This window comes from Xenopus laevis, chromosome 9_10S (assembly GCF_017654675.1).
Source record: "Xenopus laevis strain J_2021 chromosome 9_10S, Xenopus_laevis_v10.1, whole genome shotgun sequence".
In the NCBI taxonomy this organism is placed as follows: domain Eukaryota; kingdom Metazoa; phylum Chordata; class Amphibia; order Anura; family Pipidae; genus Xenopus; species Xenopus laevis.
The window spans coordinates 75,460,893-75,481,550 of NC_054388.1; the positions used below are offsets into that span (position 1 = coordinate 75,460,893).

Genomic DNA, 20,658 nt, shown 5'->3' on the forward strand with positions numbered 1-20,658 from the left:
TCATTAAAGAGATAATTGACTGCCGATGCACAGAGCACCATATCTCTATTAGCTTCTTTGTAGCACTGGATGCTCAGAGTGCTGCTTTATCAGGGGTGAAATTGCTGATATTGGTAGCTTTGACTTCATGTCAGATGTTTGTTTACTCTTGAATTCTTGAATACATGGTGACGTCTTAGGAAATCTTCTTAGTGTATCTTGGATTTTGTAATTAAACACAGCCATTAAATACATCAAAGCCATCTCTTACATACAAAAACGCCCAATGTAAAGCTCCAGGACTTTTAAATGATAGAAGATAATGGCACAAATTTTACTCAGTGAAAGTGACCCAAAAAAGAATTTCATTAGAAAATTGTTATTGTAGACACAACCTATATCAGAGATGGATATTATTATGGACAAAATCAGTATGCAATCAGTAGTAAGTAGCCTAAAACTAAACTTAATAGAAATCATGAGTGCATGTTGCAACCATTGTAAATGTAAATATAGTAATGACCATGTTACATATAAGGCCTTTTGCAGGAAAATGAGAAAATGCTTTTGCATGTGCATATGAATCTAAAAGGTATTCTAAAACTTGAATTTCAAGTTCGGGGAGAAATTAATAAAGGAAGATATCCTCGTAATTATTTGACCACCTGCTGCCAAACTGATATAATAAAACCAATAGTCAAAACTCCACCACTAATATATGTATAACACAGTATCTCATGCATATAAATCATCATCATTGCTGTACAAATGACAAAGGTCAGATGCAAGGGTAGCATTAAATAGGAGAATCTAATTGTACATGGTCTTACACAAGTCTACTTCTTATACCATCATGCATGCTTAGGAAGATCCGAAACAGGCTGCACAAGCATCTGATGTGTTGTGTATTGCCAGTCTAAAGGAACAGTAACCCCAAACAATGAAAGCGTTTGAAAGTAATGAAAATATCATGTTGCTCTGCACTGGTAAAACTGAAATGTTTGCTTCAGAAACACTATTATAGTTCATATAAACAAGCTGCTGTTTAGCAATGGTGGAACTTGAAAAAAGGCTATATACAGTACCTGTAGCATAGGTTAAAGGGATACTGTCATGGGAAAAAACATTTTTTTCAAAATGAATCAGTTAATAGTGCTGCTCCAGCAGAATTCTGCACTGAAATCCATTTCTCAATAGAGCAAACAGATTTTTTTTTATATTCAATTTTGAAATCTGACATGGGGCTAGACATATTGTAAATTTCCCAGCAGCCCCAAGTCAGTAGACTTGTGCTCTGATAAACTTCAATCACTCTTTACTGCTGTACTGCAAGTTGGAGTGATATCACCCCCCCTCCCTTTTCCCCCCAGCAGCCAAACAAAAGAACAATGGGAAGGTAACCAGATAATAGCTCCCTAACACAAGATAACAGCTGCCTGGTAGATCTAAGAACAACACTCCATAGTAAAAACCCATGTCTCACTGAGACACATTCAGTTACATTGAGAAGGAAAAAAAGCAGCCTGCCAGAAAGCATTTCTCTCCTAAAGTGCAGGCTTAAGTCACATGACCAGGGGCAGCTGGGAAATTGACAAAATGTCTAGCCCCATGTCAGATTTCAAAATTGAATATAAAAAATCTGTTTGCTCTTTTGAGAAATGGATTTCAGTGCAGAATTCTGCTGGAGTAGCACTATTAACTGATGCGTTTTGAAAAAAAACATGTTTTCCGATGACAGTATCCCTTTAACTGCTTTCTGCTGTGTAACCTGAGCCTTCCTCCTTTGAATGGCTGCCCCCATTGCTACACACCAGCATAGTTATAGAAACAATAGTAGTGTTTCTGAAGCAAACACAGCAACACTGCATTATATTTGTATTACTTTAAAGGGATACTGTCATGGGAAAAAAATCTTTTTTTCAAAATGAATCAGTTAATTGTGCTGCTCCAGCAGAATTCTGCACTGAAATCCATTTCTCAAAAGAGCAAACAGATTTTTTTTATATTCAATTTTGTAATCTGACATGGGGCTAGACATATTGTCAATTTCCCAGCTGTCCCAAGTCATGTGACTTGTGCTCTGATAAACTTCAATCACTCTTTACTGCTGTACTGCAAGTTGGAGTGATATCACCACTCCCTTTCCCTCCCCCCAGCAGCCAAACAAAAGAACAATGGGAAGGTAATCAGATAACAGCTTCCTTACACAAGATAACAGCTGCCTGCAGGGGCGATTCTGGCTATAATGCCGCCTGAGGCGGCCTTCTTTCGCCGCCCCCACCCCTCCCCACGGCACTAACCTTTATAGCGCCGGAGAGGGCAGGGGCGGTCCGCGACGCTTAGTGCAGAGAGCGCAATAGCGCTCTCTGCACTAGAAGAGCCGAATTTCCGGTTTGAAAACCGGAAATTCGGCTCTTAGTTACCAGGAGCGGCATTTTTGCCGCCCCTGGCAACCAGGGGGGCGCTGCCGCCTGAGGCGAGTGTCTCAACTCGCCTCATTGGTGGAGCGCCCCTGGCTGCCTGGTAGATCTAAGAACAAGACTCAATAGTAAAAACCCATGTCTCACTGAGACACATTCAGTTACATTGGGAAGGAAAAACAGCAGCCTGCCAGAAAGCATTTCTGTGCAGGCACAAGTCACATGAACTGGGGCAGCTGGGAAAATGTCTAGCCCCATGTCAGATTTCAAAATTGAATATAAAAAAATCTGTTTGCTCTTTTGAGAAATGGATTTCAGTGCAGAATTCTGCTGGAGTAGCACTATTAACTGATGTGTTCCGATGACTGGATCCCTTTAAATAAATTTCATTTTTTGATGTTTTTGTTCCTTTAAATCCTATCATAACCTCTGTGTGGTACTTGTCTGTTCCCAAATTGTCCTTGCACAGATTAATTAGGTATTTGGCTCTAGGTCATTTTTACTTCTTCATTTTAATGTTGCTAACTCTACATGGCAGGACTCCACTCATCGCAGCCAGTGTAATTGGAGGGCTCTTCGTAATAGTTATCATGGCATTGACCTTTTCCGTGTACATTCGGAGGAAAAGCATAAAAAAGAAGAGAGCTCTGCGCAGATTCCTTGAAACTGAGGTAAGTTCACAGAAATCCTATGTAAAGGTGTTAACATAAATAACCCTCATTTATAATAAAAGGCACAACGTTTGCCCAGATGTAACCCATAGCAATCAGTAAGATGTTTACGGGTAATTAGTAAATGCTACTCACTCTTTAGATGGCTACAACTGTAGCACCTTTTTTATACTTTGCATCTTTTTTATACTTTGCATCTTTTTTATACAGTTAAAGTGGAAAGGGTTAGTTTAATGTCTTTCCAGTGGCCGGTTATAACAAAATTCTAAATAAATAAAAATATTTTAATGTGAAGACACATTGGATGATATAAAAGTAGCAAATTAACTTTTTAGCTCACTGCTGAACTGTGTTCAATCTCCTTGAATCTTTACTGTCTAATATTCCCTATAAAAGCAGTGTTCCCCTTATGCATTCATGGTAATGACACTTTCTGCTGGGGGTTCAGCTAGCTTATAATTAGAATGGAAATGCAGCAACTTCTTATGCTAACATTTAAAGGGCATTTTTCCGCTTCTATTCACATGCACCAAATAAAACATTGGTCTTATATGCTAAAAAAATCAATTTTCATTAGAACGTAAATCATTAAACCATGTAGGCTTGAGCTGGTCTTGGATAGATGATCTCAGTAGGCTGTTTGTATTAACCTTGCAATAGAGACTGACATTTATCATTTAATTTATCAAGAAGAAGGAAAATCTTTGTGCACTTGGGGGTGCCAAATGTTAGGCACCACCATGTGATTGTATTGACTTACTTGAAATGCTGGGTCGGTGCTCCTATTGGCAGAAAACTGCACCGGCCCGGGGTTATACCAGCGAGGACCACAGTGAGATCTTCTTCCTGTTTCCTCTTTCTTCATGCGATTGTACACGCGCAGTAGAACGGAAAGTCAAACTTTAACTAAAAAGTCTGCTATTTTGTTCTACTGCACATGCATTTTCCCTGGGGCAATTTGAAGAAAGAAGACGCTGGAAGAAGATCTCTCCATTGTGCTCGCTAGAAAAACCCCCGCCGATGCAGTTTTCTGCCGATAGAAGCACCGGTCCGGGGTATCAGGTAAGTTAATACAATCACTTGGGAGTGCCAAACATTTGGAACCCAAGTGGAAACAGACTTTCCTTCTCCTTTAAAGGGGCCTGTACATTGTTTAAGTCTCTTACCCACTGAATATAAAGATTAAATGAATGACATTCTTGAAAGGGATTCATCACTAGGTATCCAAGGAGCATGTACATTAACATGTGGGCAAATAAATTATCTTTAGGGCAAATTTACTTAGCTCGAGTGAAGTATTAGAATGAAAAATACTTCAAATTTCTAAGTTTTTTTTTTTGGCTACTTCGACCATCGACTACGATTTCGAATCGAACTAAAAATCGTTCAACTATTCGACCATTAGATAGTCGAAGTACTGTCTCTTTAAAAAAAAACTTTGACTACCTACTTCACCACCTAAAACCTACCGAGCACCAATTTTAGCCTATGGGGACCTTCCCCATAAGCTTTCCTAGCAATTTCTGATCGAAGGAAAATCATTCGATCAATGGATTAAAATCCTTTGAATCGTTCCATTTGAACGATTTTTCCTACGATCGTTCGATCAAACTAAATGCGGTAAATCCTTCGACTTCGATATTTGAAGTCGAAAGATTTTACTTAACCCTCGATATTCAACCAATAGTAAATGTGCCCCTTTGTGTGTTTCTAGATTTTATCATATTGTATCATTTCAGAGTCAATTTGGGTTGAAAAAAGTCAAATGTTTAGCAAGTTTAACTCATCTAAATTAACCCCTGTGTGCATATTTACGCTGGCCTATATGTTATATTCACAAATTAAAATAACTTTAGCTCTAAAGAATATCTATATAGCCTTGGATATGCTTGTTCACAAAACATCCAAGCCACTCCTAAAGGCATTAATAGAAGCTACCATCACCCAGCTGGGCATTCCACAACCTCACTGTCTTCACAGTGAAGAACCACCTAAGATGCTTCAAACAAAAGTTCTGTTTCTCTAATCTAAAGGGCTAGCCTCTAGTGCATTGATCTTTTCAAATGGTAAAATAGTCCCTGCTATCTGTAATATTCTCTAATGTACCTGTAAAGAGTAATGTCCCCTTGCAAGCTTATTTTACAAGTTAATTTACATCTATTTACGTTTTCAGTTGGTAGAACCACTGACACCAAGTGGCACAGCCCCAAATCAAGCCCAGCTGAGGATTCTCAAGGAAACAGAACTGAAAAGGATAAAAATTCTTGGATCTGGTGCTTTTGGAACTGTCTACAAGGTGAGTAACCTGTTGCTTAATCTATTATGGATTGAAAAAGATACTTCTTATTGTATTCAAAAAGCCTGAGTCAATAGATATCTCTTGAGTCTGCTTCCAGATAAGATGCCAGTCGATCTGTGTATGGCAAAAGATCATCCATCCACACAGCATTGATGAGCTCCAAAAGGATCTCAGTGCTATTCTGGGTTCCCTGAGTTTTCCTAAGTCTTTAGAATGAAGGGGATGAGAGGGTATACGTATGAGAAGTTCTTCCAGCTGTATTTCTTCCAACTGTTCTTTCACTTCTGATTCTTTCATCAGATTGCTATGCAATTTTATGGTTCATAGCGAACAGGATCTAAAATCCCCTTGATAAATTACATCTTGGGGTTTTCTCATATGCCATACATGTCGGCATTGTTCTTTTTTTTCTATTTACATTAAATATATTATCGCTAACTCAGGAATACACAAAAAAATAATGTATATTTTGCAGGAGCAGTACATAAAGAACCAGGGCAAAAGTCAAAAGCTAGTGCAGTCTACATTTCTACATTATTTCCAAACTGCAAAGAGGATTGGGCAGCTAAATTGCATATGAGATTAGTTGATGCAAGGTTATAGATCTGGGGAACAAAACAGACATGCAATCACATTCCTAAGTGCACTGTATTTGGGGATTATTGTACAGAATATTTTAATAAAAATAGATATATACTAAAAGGATAATAATATAGGGCTCATTTACAGAGCACAGTTGTGGTTACTGCTGTTGTGTGAATATACTGGATTCATATTAGATGCTTGTAGCAGCCTGGAGATATCTCCAACTCAAAGGTAGTGGTAGTGCCAGGGTTTCCACTGTGTCCTGCTTCAATTGACGCAAATATGCAATTGCGTCAGATTGCATCAAGTGCACCTTGTTGCATTGCAGGTATAAAACATAGCAAATTGTGCCCAAAATTGCATTGTGCCTCAGTGCATAAATGGTCCCTTATGTTTGCCCATTTTTAAGTACCTAGTATGGCTTCTGGATGGTCTGAGTCAAATATTACTGAATGGCAGACAGTGGTGAGCAAAAAAAAAATGTAAAAGGGATGAAAGAATTTATGAAGAGTTGATGAGAAGCAGAATGCTCAACTGCTGTTAAAGAGTAAGTTAAGTACAGGTACAGGATCCCTTATCTGAAAAGCCATTATCAAGAAAGCTCTGAAGTACAACAAGGTCATCTCCCATAGAGTCCAGCAAATAATTCTGATTTTAAAAAACTACCGTATTCCCTTTTCATCAGTTATTATAGAACAGTACATTGTCCTTAATGCTAAAAAAGCTACATGTTCCCATATTGATGGCAAAACAATTCTATTGGAATTATTTAATATTTAAATCATTTTAGCAGACTTACCAAATGTTTCCAAATTACAGAAAGATCTGTAATTCAGAAGTGCAAGTATTTGGGAGACTAGATCCTATACATGCATGCATGTATTTCACTAAAGGGTTTTGTGAAATGTTATTAAATATTGTTTCTTGCCTTTTTATAGGGCATCTGGGTTCCTGAAGGGGAAACTGTGAAGATCCCTGTGGCAATTAAAATACTAAATGAGACAACTGGACCTAAAGCAAATGCAGAATTTATGGATGTAAGTTCCAAAACTACTTTGTGTTTATATATAATAATGGTGGGTCCATGTAGATCATAGTGCCAACCCCCACAAGATCTCACTCTAGTAGTGCAGTTTGCTCAAAAAGTGTGTAGTACTTAGTCGCGTCTATGTCAGACATATTCTTGGTATTATCATTCATAAAGTATTCAACTACATTTTCTAATTTTAAAGTAGGTTGTAAATCCCCATTTTCAAGAAAAAGATGCAGGTTCATATGTTATAAAAAGCAGTATTACTCCATGTTACTTTCATTGAAAATCTAGAAAAGCAATACGGTTCTTTGCCTTACCGAAAGGAGTTCATAGAGGAAATAATCTTCAACTATCTACCTGTCACTAATCCTCGACTGAATAAATAAATCCGCTACTTGCCTTCTGTATGTGGCATAAGAATCAAACCTTTTTAAAAATTCTGGGCCATCGCTGTTTTTTTGGTCAGACATTTTTACTACTGTATGTGTAATAAAAATGCAGTAGTGTGTATTATTTCACAGCTTCATAATGTTCACTCTGGGAAGAGCTGCTCATGTCTAAGGAATTTACAAACAACTGCACAGTCTGACTTTAAAAGGAAAACTATACCCCTCAAACAATGTAGGTCTCTATAAAAAGATATTGCATAAAACAGCTCATATGTAAAACTCTGCTTTATGTAAACAATTTTCATAATAATATACTTTTTTTTAGTAGTATGTGCCATTGGGTAATCATAAATAGAAAATTGCCATTTTAAAAAATAGGGGCCGCCCCCTGTGATCGTATGATTCACAGTGCACACAAACATACCAAACAAACCATACTTGTTAGGTCACATGAGCCAATTAACAGACAGAGTTGTGTCAGGCTTACCAGTATAATCCAGTCGTAGAAGGAGCTGGAGCCGTAGATAGTGAACCCACAAGCGCCTCACACAACCGCTACCCACCTGGAGTGGAACAGGGAGCAGGGTTGTGGAGAGTAGCCAATGAGACGATCAACGAAGTACAAAAGGATTAGGCAAAGTCGTGGTCAGGAGGTCCAAGGTCAGAAGTCAGGCAGCGAGATTCGTAAACGATGAGACAGGCCGAAGAGTCGAGACAGGCAGCAGGAATCGTAGTCCGGGTACAGGCAAGGGTCGATAACAAGAATTCGAAGAGTATAAGACGCTAGGGTTTCAGTTAAACAACCTAATAACCAGGCAATGCATCTCAGTCTGAATCAGGTTTAAATATTGTTACTTTGGCGCCAAACTGGCGTCTTTGCACTGGCGTTGCGGAACTGACGCCAGCACGTCCGTCTTAGGCGTTTTCGCCCGCGTCCTTGCGCCAGCGACCGCCGCCGGCGCCTTCGCGCCCGCGCCCGTCGCCGGCGTCACGCGCAGGCATGCTTCCTTACATTGCCCCCCATCAAGAACCGGCCTCAGGACGCGACAACCAGAAGGCTTACCAGGGTAAGTTTCATGGAATTTTTCCAGCAACTCCGGAGCGTGGATGTTAGAAGCTGGTTCCCAAGAATTCTCTTCCGGACCATAACCTTTCCATCTTACCAGGTACTGGAGACGCTTGCCTCTTAACCTGGAATCCAAGAACTTCTCAACCTCAAATTCTTCTTGACCATCGACCACAACACGAAGCGGAAGAGGAGCCGTACGCCCAGGAAATCGAAACGTTGAGGCCGGTTTCAGAAGTGCAGCATGAAACACTGGATGAATGTGCCAGGATGCTGGAAGTTTAAGCTGGAAAGCCACAGGATTAATCTGACGAATAATAGGAAAGGGACCCAGGAAACGTTGACCCAACTTCCTACTGGGACAAGAAAGCTTAAGGTTAACAGTTGACAACCATACACAGTCACCCACCTTGAACTCTGGGTCACCTCTCCGTCTCCGATCAGCATAAGTTTTAAAGTTTTGTTGAGCCTTCTTCATGTTCTCTTGAAGTTTTTGAAAATTATTGGACAGAAAAGTTAATCGGTCCTTGACAGCAGGAACTAAAATGTCAGCAACAATGGCAGAGGGAAAAGTTACTGGATGAAGACCATAGTTTGCGAAGAAAGGAGAGTGACGGAGGAAGGATGCGCATTATTATAAGCAAACTCTGCAAGAGGAAGAAGATTCACCCAATCGTCTTGGAGGTACGAAGAATAACATCTCAGATATTGCTCGAGAGTCTGGTTAGTTTACTCGGTCTGGCCATTGGACTGAGGATGAAAAGCAGAGGAAAGGGACACCGAAATCTTAAGTGCTCCACACAAAGATTTCCAAAACAGTGATGTGAATTGCGGTCCCCGATCCGACACCACCTCATCTGGAAGACCATGAAGTCTTACTACTTCCTTAATGAAGGTATCGGCAGTCTCAGAGGCAGAAGGAAGTCTTGGTAACGACTTAAAATGAGCCATCTTGGTTAAACGGTCAACAAAAACAACAATGGTGGAACAATCACAGGACAATGGTAAATCAGAAATAAAGTCCAAAGAAACTGATCCCCATGGACGAGAAGGCACTGGCAGTGGTTGAAGAAGACCAATAGGCCTAGAATGAGAGTCCTTGGATCTGGTGCAAACTTCACATGAAGAAACAAACTTAAAACAGTCTTTAGCCATCCCGGGCCACCAAAATAATCTCTTAGCCGAGATAATGGTCTTCTTGATACCTGGATGACCCGCCAATTTGGAATCATGAATATTCTTAAGGACCTCTAAACGCATTTGTTCTGGAACAAAAATTTTGCCTTGATGAAGAAGAAAACCCTCCTTGGGAACTAATGATGGTTCAGAAATGTTTATGGATGCGTCTTTAAATCCATCTACAAGAGTAGACTGTAGCAAGAGGAAATTATTAGAGTTTAAAATCGTCTCAGGAGCCAGAGGAACCTCGTCTTCAGGAGAGAACATTCGTGATAAGGCATCCGCCTTAACATTCTTTGACCCAGGTCGGTATGTGAGATGAAAATTAAATCGCATGAAAAATAAAGCCCACCTTGCTTGTCTAGGTCTCAACCTCTTGGCCGAACGTAAATACTCCAAATTCCTATGATCCGTAAAGATGAGAATCGGATGTTTAGACCCTTCAAGGAGATACCTCCACTCTTCAAGTGCCAGCTTGATAGCAAGTAATTCACGGTCAGCTACATCATAATTACATTCGCTCTTGGCCAACTTACGAGAAAAAAAAGGCAACAGGATGAAGATCCTCTTGAATCCCAGTTCTCTGCGACAACACATCCCCCACCGCAAGTTTTGAAGCGTCTACCTCCAAAATGAAAGGAAGGGAAACGTCTGGATGGTGAAGAATTGGGCCCGAAGTGAAGAGTGTCTTCAGTTTCTCAAAAGCCCCCTGAGCCTGTGTGGACCAACAAAACTTTTGATTATTGCGAGTCAACTCATTAATTGGAAGGATGACTTGAGAAAAATTCTTTATAAATTTTCTGTAAAAATTTGCAAAACCAATAAAACGTTGAACAGCTTTTTTGGAAGACGGAATTGGCCAGTTAAGAATTGCAGAAATCTTCCTGGAGTCCATCTGGATACCCTGAGGAGAAATGAAGAAACCCAAAAAGTCCACAGATGATTGTTCAAACACACATTTCTCGATCTTAACATACAGCTGATGAGTGCGCAGACGTGCCAGGACCCTCTTTAAATGTAATCTATGTTCTTCCAAAGAATTAGAAAAAACAAGAATATCATCCAAATATATGATGACGAATATATCAAGGAAGTCTCTGAATACATCATTAACAAAATGTTGAAACGTTGCAGGGGCGTTGCAGAGACCAAAGGGCATGACCAGGTATTCAAAATGCCCGTAACGAGTACGAAAGGCCATCTTCCATTCATCGCCTTCTCTTATTCTGACCAGATTGTAAGCGCCCCGGAGATCCAGCTTAGAAAAAATCTTAGCCTCCGCCAAACGTTGAAATAGTTCAGGAATGAGAGGAAGTGGGTAACGATTTTTGACTGTGATTTTGTTCAAATCCCCGTAGTCGATGCACGGCCTTAACGAACGATCCTTCTTCTCAACAAAGAAAATCCCGGCTCCTGCTGGAGAAGAAGACTGTCTAATGAACCCTTTAGCCAGATTCTCATCTAAATAAGAACGAAGCTCCAAAAGTTCAGACTCGGATAAAGGATAAACTCGTCCAAAAGGAATCTGAGCCCCAGGAAGAAGATTAATAGGGCAATCGTAAATACGATGAGGAGGTAACTTGTCAGCCCCTCTTTTATTGAAAACGTCTGAAAATTCCCAATAAACCTGAGGAAGAAGGTCATGGATTTCAGAGGCAGGGGATAAAGAACAGACTCTTTTTGAAGAGGAAATACATTGAGAAGAACAAAAATTTGAAAGAAAGTTTACTTCACCGGTAGCCCAGTTGATGGACGGGTTGTGTTTCTGCAACCAGGGTAATCCCAGGATGACGGGGAATAAAGGAGAAGAAACCACATCAAAGTTCATGACTTCAGCATGCCCTTTATTCAACAAAACAAAAAGTGAGACAGTCTCTTGCACCACAGGGCCTGAGGTAATCAGAGAACCATCTGCCACACGAAGAGCTATGGGATTCTTCTTGGTCTGGAGCGGTATCTGGAACTGTAGCGCTACTTTATTGTCCAGGAAACACCCGCTGGCCCCAGAGTCAAGAATTGCTTGGAGTTCTACCTGCTTGTCTCCCCACTGTAAAGATAAAGAGACTGTCAGGAGAGGCACAGGAACATGGCAAGCGGTAAAGTCTTTTTCAAGCAACCTCTTACCCGTTGGGCGGGTCGGACAACCCCGAAGCAAATGACCTGCTTGTCCACAATAGAGGCAGAGGTTAAGTCTGCGACGCCTGATACGCTCCTCTGGAGTTAATGCAGATCTAATGGCTCCAATCTGCATGGGCTCTGGAGCTGCACTGAAGACGGGTGGAGGAACAGCTGGAGAAAATGTAGAAGGCATTCGGACAGGAGGAGGAGCGGATGGTAGCATCCAAGTCTGAGGTGGAAGGCCCGCTTTCTCAGCCTTTTCTTCCTCTCTGCGTTCCCTGAGCCTCTGATCCAATTGGATAGAAAGGAGGATGAGGTCCTCCAAACTGTCAGGGATGCCAGTACGGGCTAACTCATTCTTCAGTTCGGATGAAAGTCCGAAACGATACTGATTCTTTAGTGCTGCCGGGTTCCATTCAGTATCATCCGCCCATTGCCGGAACTCCAGCGTGTAATCTTCCGCTGGACGGATCCCTTGCTTCAGGGCACGCAGGGTCGCCTCGGCAGTAGTGGCTCTGTGTGGATCATAATAATATATAAAATAACCGCCATTGCGTCAAAGAAAGAATCCACTGTGGCCAATACGGGACTGTGACGATCCATGAGACGGAAGGCCCAAGTCTGTGGTTCTCCCGTGAGAAAAGAAATATTAACCCCAACCCGGGTTTGCTCAGTAGGGTATGTGTGGGGTTTGAGCGAGAACAGCAGCTTACAGTTGCTCCTGAAGTTCCGGAACACCTTTCGGTCACCAGCGAATTTCTCCGGAAAGGCCACTTTGGGTTCAGAGATTTCCGAAGTAATCACCTGGACTTCTGTTGGAGCAGGAGGAGTTGCAGCAGCCGTGGAAGGGAGTACAGCTGGCGGATGGGTTCTAATATGCTCCTGTAGCTGCGAATAGCCACTTTGCAGCTCCCGAACAGCTTGCGTGAGAGAAGACAGCTGTTGGGTTAGGACAGCAAACGGAAACGCCCCTTCAGCTGGATCCATCCTGGCCTGGTTATACTGTCAGGCTTACCAGTATAATCCAGTCGTAGAAGGAGCTGGAGCTGTAGATAGTGAACCCACAAGCGCCTCACACAACCGCTACCCACCTGGAGTGGAACAGGGAGCAGGGTTGTGGAGAGTAGCCAATGAGATGATCAACGAAGTGCAAAAGGATTAGGCAAAGTCGTGGTCAGGAGGTCCGAGGTCAGAAGGCAGGCAGCGAGATTCGTAAACGATGAGACAGGCCGAAGAGTCGAGACAGGCAGCAGGAATCGTAGTCCGGGTACAGGCAAGGGTCGATAACAAGAATTCGAAGAGTATAAGACGCTAGGGTTTCAGTTAAACAACCTAATAACCAGGCAATGCATCTCAGTCTGAATCAGGTTTAAATATTGTTACTTTGGCGCCAAACTGGCGTCTTTGCGCTGGCGTTGCGGAACTGACGCCAGCACGTCCGTCTTAGGCGTTTTCGCCTGCGTCCTTGCACCAGCGACCGCCGCCGGCGCCTTCGCGCCCGCGCCCGTCGCTGGCGTCCTGCGTCACGCGCCGGCGCGCTTTAGCACGCCCGCGCCTGACAGGACGCAGGCATACTTCCTTACAAGTTGTGTCTTTTGTTTCAGCACTTCTTCCTGTTACAGTTAGAGTTGTAGTATTTCTGGTCAGGTGATCTCTGAGGCAGCACACAGACCATGGTGGTTCTAGGCAAGAGATGTAAAAAGGGAAGGTTTACTTAAATATATATTCCAGTTTGATAAGATTCTTTAATATGCCACTTAATGTGATATGTTGCCCAATTATTTGTTTTGGGGGTTAAGTTTTCCTTTAAACACAAGTATGTCATAACAAAGAGTACCCTGAATGTGTTTAGTGTGACACAGACCTTTTAGTGATATTCTCATTGTTGATAACATCTTGATGAAATACCCTATATGGTCAAAAGTATCCAGACACATTCTTAGCCAAAAGTATCTAACTCTAAACGATATGTCCTCAGCTGGAACACTCACTGCTGAGTCCCAAACTGTCTCTGAAAGCAATGTCAGCACAAGAACTATTCAAAGGGACCACTGGGCTTTTATGGATGATTATAGACAAACAAACCTAACATCATCATGTACAATGCAAAGCATCAGCTAAAGTGGTACAAAGGTCAGGAGCACAGAATTTTGCAATAGCCAAAGTGAGTCCTCTGGAGTGATAAATGTAGTTTCACCATCTCTCAAGTCTTGTTTTGGCAGGAACCAGCAGAACACTACCTTCCTTAATGCATAATCTACATGGTCACCCCTGATACTGTGCTGCCTGTGTTAGATAGTGCTCTATTCATGAGGGGTAGGAGAGGGATAGCATTTAAGCAGCTCCTTTCTTTCTCTCCAGTCTGCAACTTGGCAAAAATCCGAAAAAAATCGGAGTTTTCGTGTGGAAAACCTGAAAAAAATTCGTACAATCTGAATTTTTCACGTGGTTTTTATTCGTCTTTTTCTGCACAGGGAAAATGTATGGCTAAATAAGCGGAAATAACCATGCAGATTTGGTCAGATTAGATTTGCAAAAATAACATTTAGGTAGTATCACTCAAGTTTTGCACTGTAACACTTGCAAAACTAAAAAAAGTTTTTTAGATATAGAAAAAGATATTAATGAATGAAATGCAGTTCTTGTAGCAAAGTATGAAGCAACAATGTAAATAATGCTGGGCTGTTGGGGGCAACTGATTTACTAGTGACCTGTACTTAAAGGAGAACTAAACCCTCCGCAATGTTAAGTCCACACTTGCCCCCCTCCATGCCTCCCCCCTACACAGTCATACCCCAGAATTCTGTCCGCTCTTGAAATAGTGACCGCACATGCAGAGTGCAGCGGAGCTCACAGGTTCCATCTTCTTCTCTTCGGTAATCTTCGTGAAGTGATCGGTGTAATGGCACATGCGCAGTTGGAGAAATATTCCAGTTCGCAACAACTGCACATGCGCCGAAAGAGACGGAGATTGCCGAAGGGGAGGAAGAAGATGTGAAAATTATAGAAGAGAAGAAGATGGTGCCCGTGAAGTCCACTGCGCTCCCTCTGCATGTGCGGTCGCTATTTCAAGAGGGGACAGAATTCTGGGGTAAGACTGTGTAAGGGGGAGGCAGGGTAGGGGGGCCAGTGGGGACTTAACATTGTGGGGGGTTTAGTTCTCCTCTAATGAAAAACATGTGTAGATTTTTTCTATAGCTACTGAATGCCCTTTTGCAGGTTCTGAGAATATAATGGGGAAGAAAAGACAATAAGCAGAGAAGGTTTGAAGGATTGTTGCGTGTTTGCCTGTATGTGTGTGTAAACCAGCAGTGGACTTTGATTGACCTTAGTAAAGGAAATAATTTGTTTTCTAAAAGGGCAATACTATGCTCTCACTCTATTCATTACACCCTGCATTCAATATGTATAGGATTGAATATAGAGTAATTTAAGTGCAATTCATTAGGTCACCAATTCATTCTCAGTACATTTGATAAGAACAGAAACAAGCTTATCCTTACCTCACCTTCTTATAAATATTTTTTTTCTTAATGAGGAATCTTGAAGAGAGCCTTTGCTTAATGCCCATTTCCAGACAGCAGTTAAATACAAACTGCTCATTTTCCACCTCACTTCGGCTAGCTGTTCCAGCAGTTTGTATAAATCTGTCGCTGTGGCCTATGATTATTTTGCATCTGTCCTTCTATTATTTGCTTTAAATGTTGCAAAGGATGTCGATCACAAGGATGTGATTTTAACACTGAACCTTGCAACCTGTGTTCCAGGTTTTCAGGCCCATTTTATTTTTAACCAAAAGAAATTCCTATTATTTTACAAACATGTGACCACAATATTTAAGGAGTTATTTATCAAGGTCCGAATATATAATCAATATATATAAATATTCGAACCTCGAATAATTAGTGTTTTTCGGAGGAAAAAAAAACCTACTATTTTTTGAGATTTATTAGTCCGATGTTCTAAAAACTCCGAATATGAAACCCCGGCATCTAAAAGCTCTTGAAGTCCTGTATAAGTCAATGGGGAAGGTCCTAGTGTCTGCACTGATGTCCATACCGATATCCGATGAGTTTGCGGATTCTGGGCAAAAAATCTCCACTCAAACAAGAAACAAAAGCGGTGGAGCATAAATGTAAAATCACTGTCTATACAGTCATACTACTTAAAAATAGAAACCATAATAAAGAAGTAAACTTTAACTCTTAAATAACATCCTAAAGTTTTCACCTTCCCAAATATGTGAAATACTTTTAAAATATTACATCAATACTGTATATGTTGCAGAATGCTCCATCAACGTAGTAAAATGTTAGTTATCTAGGTCACCTTAATAGATCACATTTATTTATTCTGTACCAGAAACTACAGGGTTCAGGCCTCATCTACCCGTAGGGTTTACATTAATGTAGCATTCATTCCATATTGGTGATACCCATAGAATAAGACTGACATTGTTACCTGCTTCATGGAAAGATGAGGTAATGAATCTCTTTATATTATTATGTCACCTAGAAAGATGGGTTACCTTAGAAACAGATTCATTGTAAGAAATCGAATGGAAAATTTCATATGAAATTAGTACAGTAGTTTTAGTCTAAATTGGTTGTATTGTAGCCATGGAGGTTTGTAAGGATTATTTTTTCACTCGGTGCTGTTCTTCATCTTTTCCCTGAATTAGGTTATCATGCAATCTATTTACTAACAGGCATTATGTTGTTACAGTCATTAGAAATCCATTAGTGAAAGGTGAGGAGCTCAAAAAATGACTTACCCATTGCCAAAAGACTTTGCCTTTACACTTTTCTTAGAGGCGCAATTTATGTTAACCATTCTAAGGGCAGCATAATAGCCCATGTTCAGCTGCTTGACTTTCTATTTGCAGGATCATTTATAGAAAACAGTCTTTATTTAGTGCTCAGATTTCGGTGAATGTACTCTTGCATTTCAAAGTGGAATGGACCCTTGTAATATAAGGTCAGAGATGCTATTATGGGAGAGAATATCTGTCAGGTTGATGTTCCTCTCATCTCAATCCTTGGCCTGTTACCTAGGGTGCATTTCCCCTGTGAGACACAAATATTCTACATCACTCTCCATTTGAGCTAGAATTTTATGGTTTATTTTTGTCTGTAGTAAGATTTGTAGGGATTGAAATATACAATGTAAGCTATTTGTTGCCCTCTCAATCTCACATCCTGTATGCATGGAGCCTTTAACAGCACCCATCCCATTTATATTGTAGTCTCTTACAGTTGTATTTTTGGATTTGTAGCCATTTCTCCTCTCTTTTCTCTATTTTATCTTTTACCTTGACAGATTTTCTCTCTTTTACTTGCATGATTCACTTAGGAGAAACTGCAAAGAAGTTACAGGGCATTACTAGACAAGTTCCAATCACACCTAAACCCCAAATATCAATACCAGCAGTGTCCTTTCAAACCAAATCCCTCATCTGTTTTGGGCAAGACTTTATCGGTTTGCCAGCTGAAATTATGTCCCTAGACCCTATGCCAAAGTAGTTATATTACTAGAGGTGCAGGTATTGACTCTTAGAAAGTGTCACCACATTTTCCATCAATAAACTTCAGATGAAGTGTGTGGACAGGCAGAACATCCTGACAAAATGTATCCTTTGACTTCAGGGTATAATTTGGAAATTAATAAAAAGGTCTTTATTCACTGAAAAAAATAGTCCTGTAATATAAACTAGTCCTGTGAATCAAATAGTGATAACCATGTGCAGTAGATATGGTTAGCTTTTTGTAGACTGTATTTCGATCATTAATCCAGCTAAGATAAATCTGCTAAGCATTTGCTTAATTACTAGTTGATGTCCCATTAATCTCTTTGGTGGTCTCACTCAGATACAAAATTACCCTGCCCGCACACTTCCTGTTCAGTAAGGGGTCAACTGTGCATAATAACAATATTTCCTAGCACAATTTATTTTGCTACTGGCTGATGTCTCCTTGATTATTACAGCACATTATGTAACTCTTCTAAACCCTAGTGTTCTATTAGTTGACTAGATATAATTACTAGCTAAAAGTGGAAAGCTTACACAGGCAGGTTTCCTGGTGTTTTTAGTGTTCCTCATTTTGATGTCTATGAGACTAATGCAGTGCCAGCAACAGAGAATGGAACTTGTAGCCCATAAGTCGTTCGGGAATTTCATAGAGAAAGAACACAGCTCTATTGTAAATGTTTTTCAACAGAGCTTGAGCAGAGGGTGGATGGGAAAATGAGAAAAAAGACTTGATATACTTTACTTCAATCAGTTCTGTAATTAAAATTCTGGCGATTAAGACATTTTACATGCCACAAAAATATGTGACATTGTTAGTTGGAGTTGAGGCAGTACAGAACTTTTGAATATGACTTTTAAAATGCCTAAAGACTACACTGTCTATTGGGGGGGGGTGCATTCTCAGTTTCTTGAGTAAACCTTGTAGGGAAAATATCTAAAGAAAAAAAAAAAAAAAAAAAAAAAATATATATATATATATATATATATATATATATATATATATATATATATAAAATACATTTAATAAATGTAGTTTACCTTGTTATGAACAGGTGTGGTTGGGTTCAGATCCTGGTCAAATTGTGGAACCCAAATTTTCTTGAGACCTACATGGGTCTAAATAGTGTAGACCTGCCCAGACCTCCAACCTACATCTGGACTTGTAACCTGGATTTTTACCTGTTTAGTACCACCAGATCTCACACACAATTGCTTAATTTACGATCTTACCTGCTGCCTACCATAAAACTGGAAGTGGCATCATTACACTCTAGAAGTGGCATCTTTATAAACATTAAACAATGACTAGGATCCAGGTAGGCAAAGTGCAGAAAGGCAGAAAAGCCTATTTTGAGACCCGTCACCTACAGTCCTGCTCACCCCAACCCATGCTTGCATCTAACCAAAAAATACCTGCAGACACCCAATATGGTGCAAAATTCCAGCTAAACTAAAAGCTCTGCTTTAGTGTCTCATTAATAAGATATGCTGAATGTACTGTATATTAAGAGGGGATAATAACATTAAAACACAGTGCAATGGGAGGTTCTGTCAGGTTATCAGATACGTACTTATCTGCCTTTCTAATGATGGTAAAGTAATTGTAAAATAGGTAACCACAGGGGGCTCTTGAAGAAAGATGGTCAGCAGCATCCTCAAAGACACTCACAGCTTGTTACTACTGATCTCCCATGTATTGTTGTTATGTGAAGTACAATAATTCCATTACCTGTATAATATGCCTGGCAAATAAGACAGATTGACAATACTGCATATTTCTAGTGTTGCAGGGAATGTCCTAGTCTCTTCTTGTTACTAATTTTTGAACAAAGTTAATTGAAAGGGTTGATTTTGAAGTTGTACCATCTGAGTATAAATCTCTAGGGGAAAAAGAACAGGACTGGGTTGATAAAGTACAGAATTACAGATATGATACTTTCTGTCCTATTTTATTTTATTTGCATTTTTGTTTGTTTTACAATAAGCAACAGCCTGGATCATCCAGTCTGATCATCCATCTTGCTCATTAGCAAGATGGGCTTGTTCCTTCAGATTTTGTTGTTTGGCTGTTTACTATTAACCCTGGAAGCAAAGGCATTGGGAAAATGGCATAGCTTTTTGGGTGAAAAGCTCCTTTGAGAAAGAGAAATCTGTTTTTATTGTTTATAAACAAATTGGCAGATGATGGAAGATGCAAGTGAATTGTCTTGGGTATTGCTGCTTGTGATGCTAAGCTTTTGGTTTCAGATGAAAAATATTTAAGGCAAAAATCTTGCATGAGCAAGACAATCAAGAGTAAGTCAAAGCCAATATTTTAGTTTGGAAACATACAGTAGTTTTCATTATGATACTTCTTGGCATGGGTATTTATTGTTCTACTGCTAAAACTACAACACTAATAGGGGAAGGTAAGAGCAAAAAACATTCGCAAACACTTTTGCAAACGTTAGCGACCAAGTTTTCATTGTTACCTTTTTGTGTGATTTGAGACCTCAACGACTTCCTTGCAAAGTTTGCGAACAAATGGCTTGTGCCAACATGCGCATTGTATGTAACAAATCTAACAATCACAAAGTGTTTTTGCAAAAAAAAAATATTTAAAGGAGAAGGAATACCTGGCCTGGGGTTTCGGGTTAGTAAATGTGATCACTTGAGGGCACCTAACTTATGGCACCCCCAAGTATAACAGGACTTTCCTTCTCCTTTAATGAAACTTCAGAGATTTTAATTACATTCCCCCTTATAATTCATATAACTTAAAAGTAGTGGAAAGCGGAAGGTGACCATTCTTCCCACCTTATGCAGTTTTCCAAATGTTTATTTCAAATGTAAATATGTATTAAGCAACATTTTTGCCAGAATAGGTAAAAATTATGGCATTTGTGCACCCCTAAAATTTAGAGTATTGTCTTTCCCTTGTAGTTACCTGAACTTCTGATTCAGAAACCATGTACTGTTCACATAATGTTGCCATAGTCAGCTCTCCATCAACCAAGATTCCAATTGTCCCGATATCTTGCATGTTCTGTGATTACCAGATCTGTAAATCAAAATTATGCCCCCCCAGAATAACGGTTACATTAGTTTTCCTCTGGGTTAGGATTTAGCTGCTTTACCATCAGGCAGTGAGAGACTTACCCTAAATATAAAATTGACAAGAGTTCAACTCAAGTTTGCTAATTGGTTAAATTGCCTATTTTCCTGAGCATACAAAAAAGGACAGTGGCATCTGCATTGCCTGAGGCAGGTGTCTTGACCAACTGAGGAATTGCTGGTAGCAACTACTCCATTAACCAAAATGTACAAAGGAAGGGATGGCTTTGTGTTTCTCTCATCACTATAAAAAAGCACTTTTATCACAGTGGATGGGTTTGGCACAGAAAATAGCC

The 20,658-nt window shown here is 40.2% G+C and overlaps 1 protein-coding gene across 2 annotated transcripts in view; it reads left to right on the top strand.

Annotated features, from left to right (window-relative positions):
- The window catches only part of LOC108703039 (receptor tyrosine-protein kinase erbB-4), a 440,770-nt gene that overhangs the window by 357,856 nt on the left and 62,256 nt on the right, over positions 1-20,658 (top strand). For both annotated transcript variants that reach the window (XM_018238955.2, XM_041578052.1), the window contains exons 17-19: positions 2,938-3,070; positions 5,244-5,366; positions 6,893-6,991. In XM_018238955.2, the coding sequence (XP_018094444.1) occupies positions 2,938-3,070; positions 5,244-5,366; positions 6,893-6,991 (355 nt within the window). The remainder of the gene's footprint in view (positions 1-2,937; positions 3,071-5,243; positions 5,367-6,892; positions 6,992-20,658) is intronic.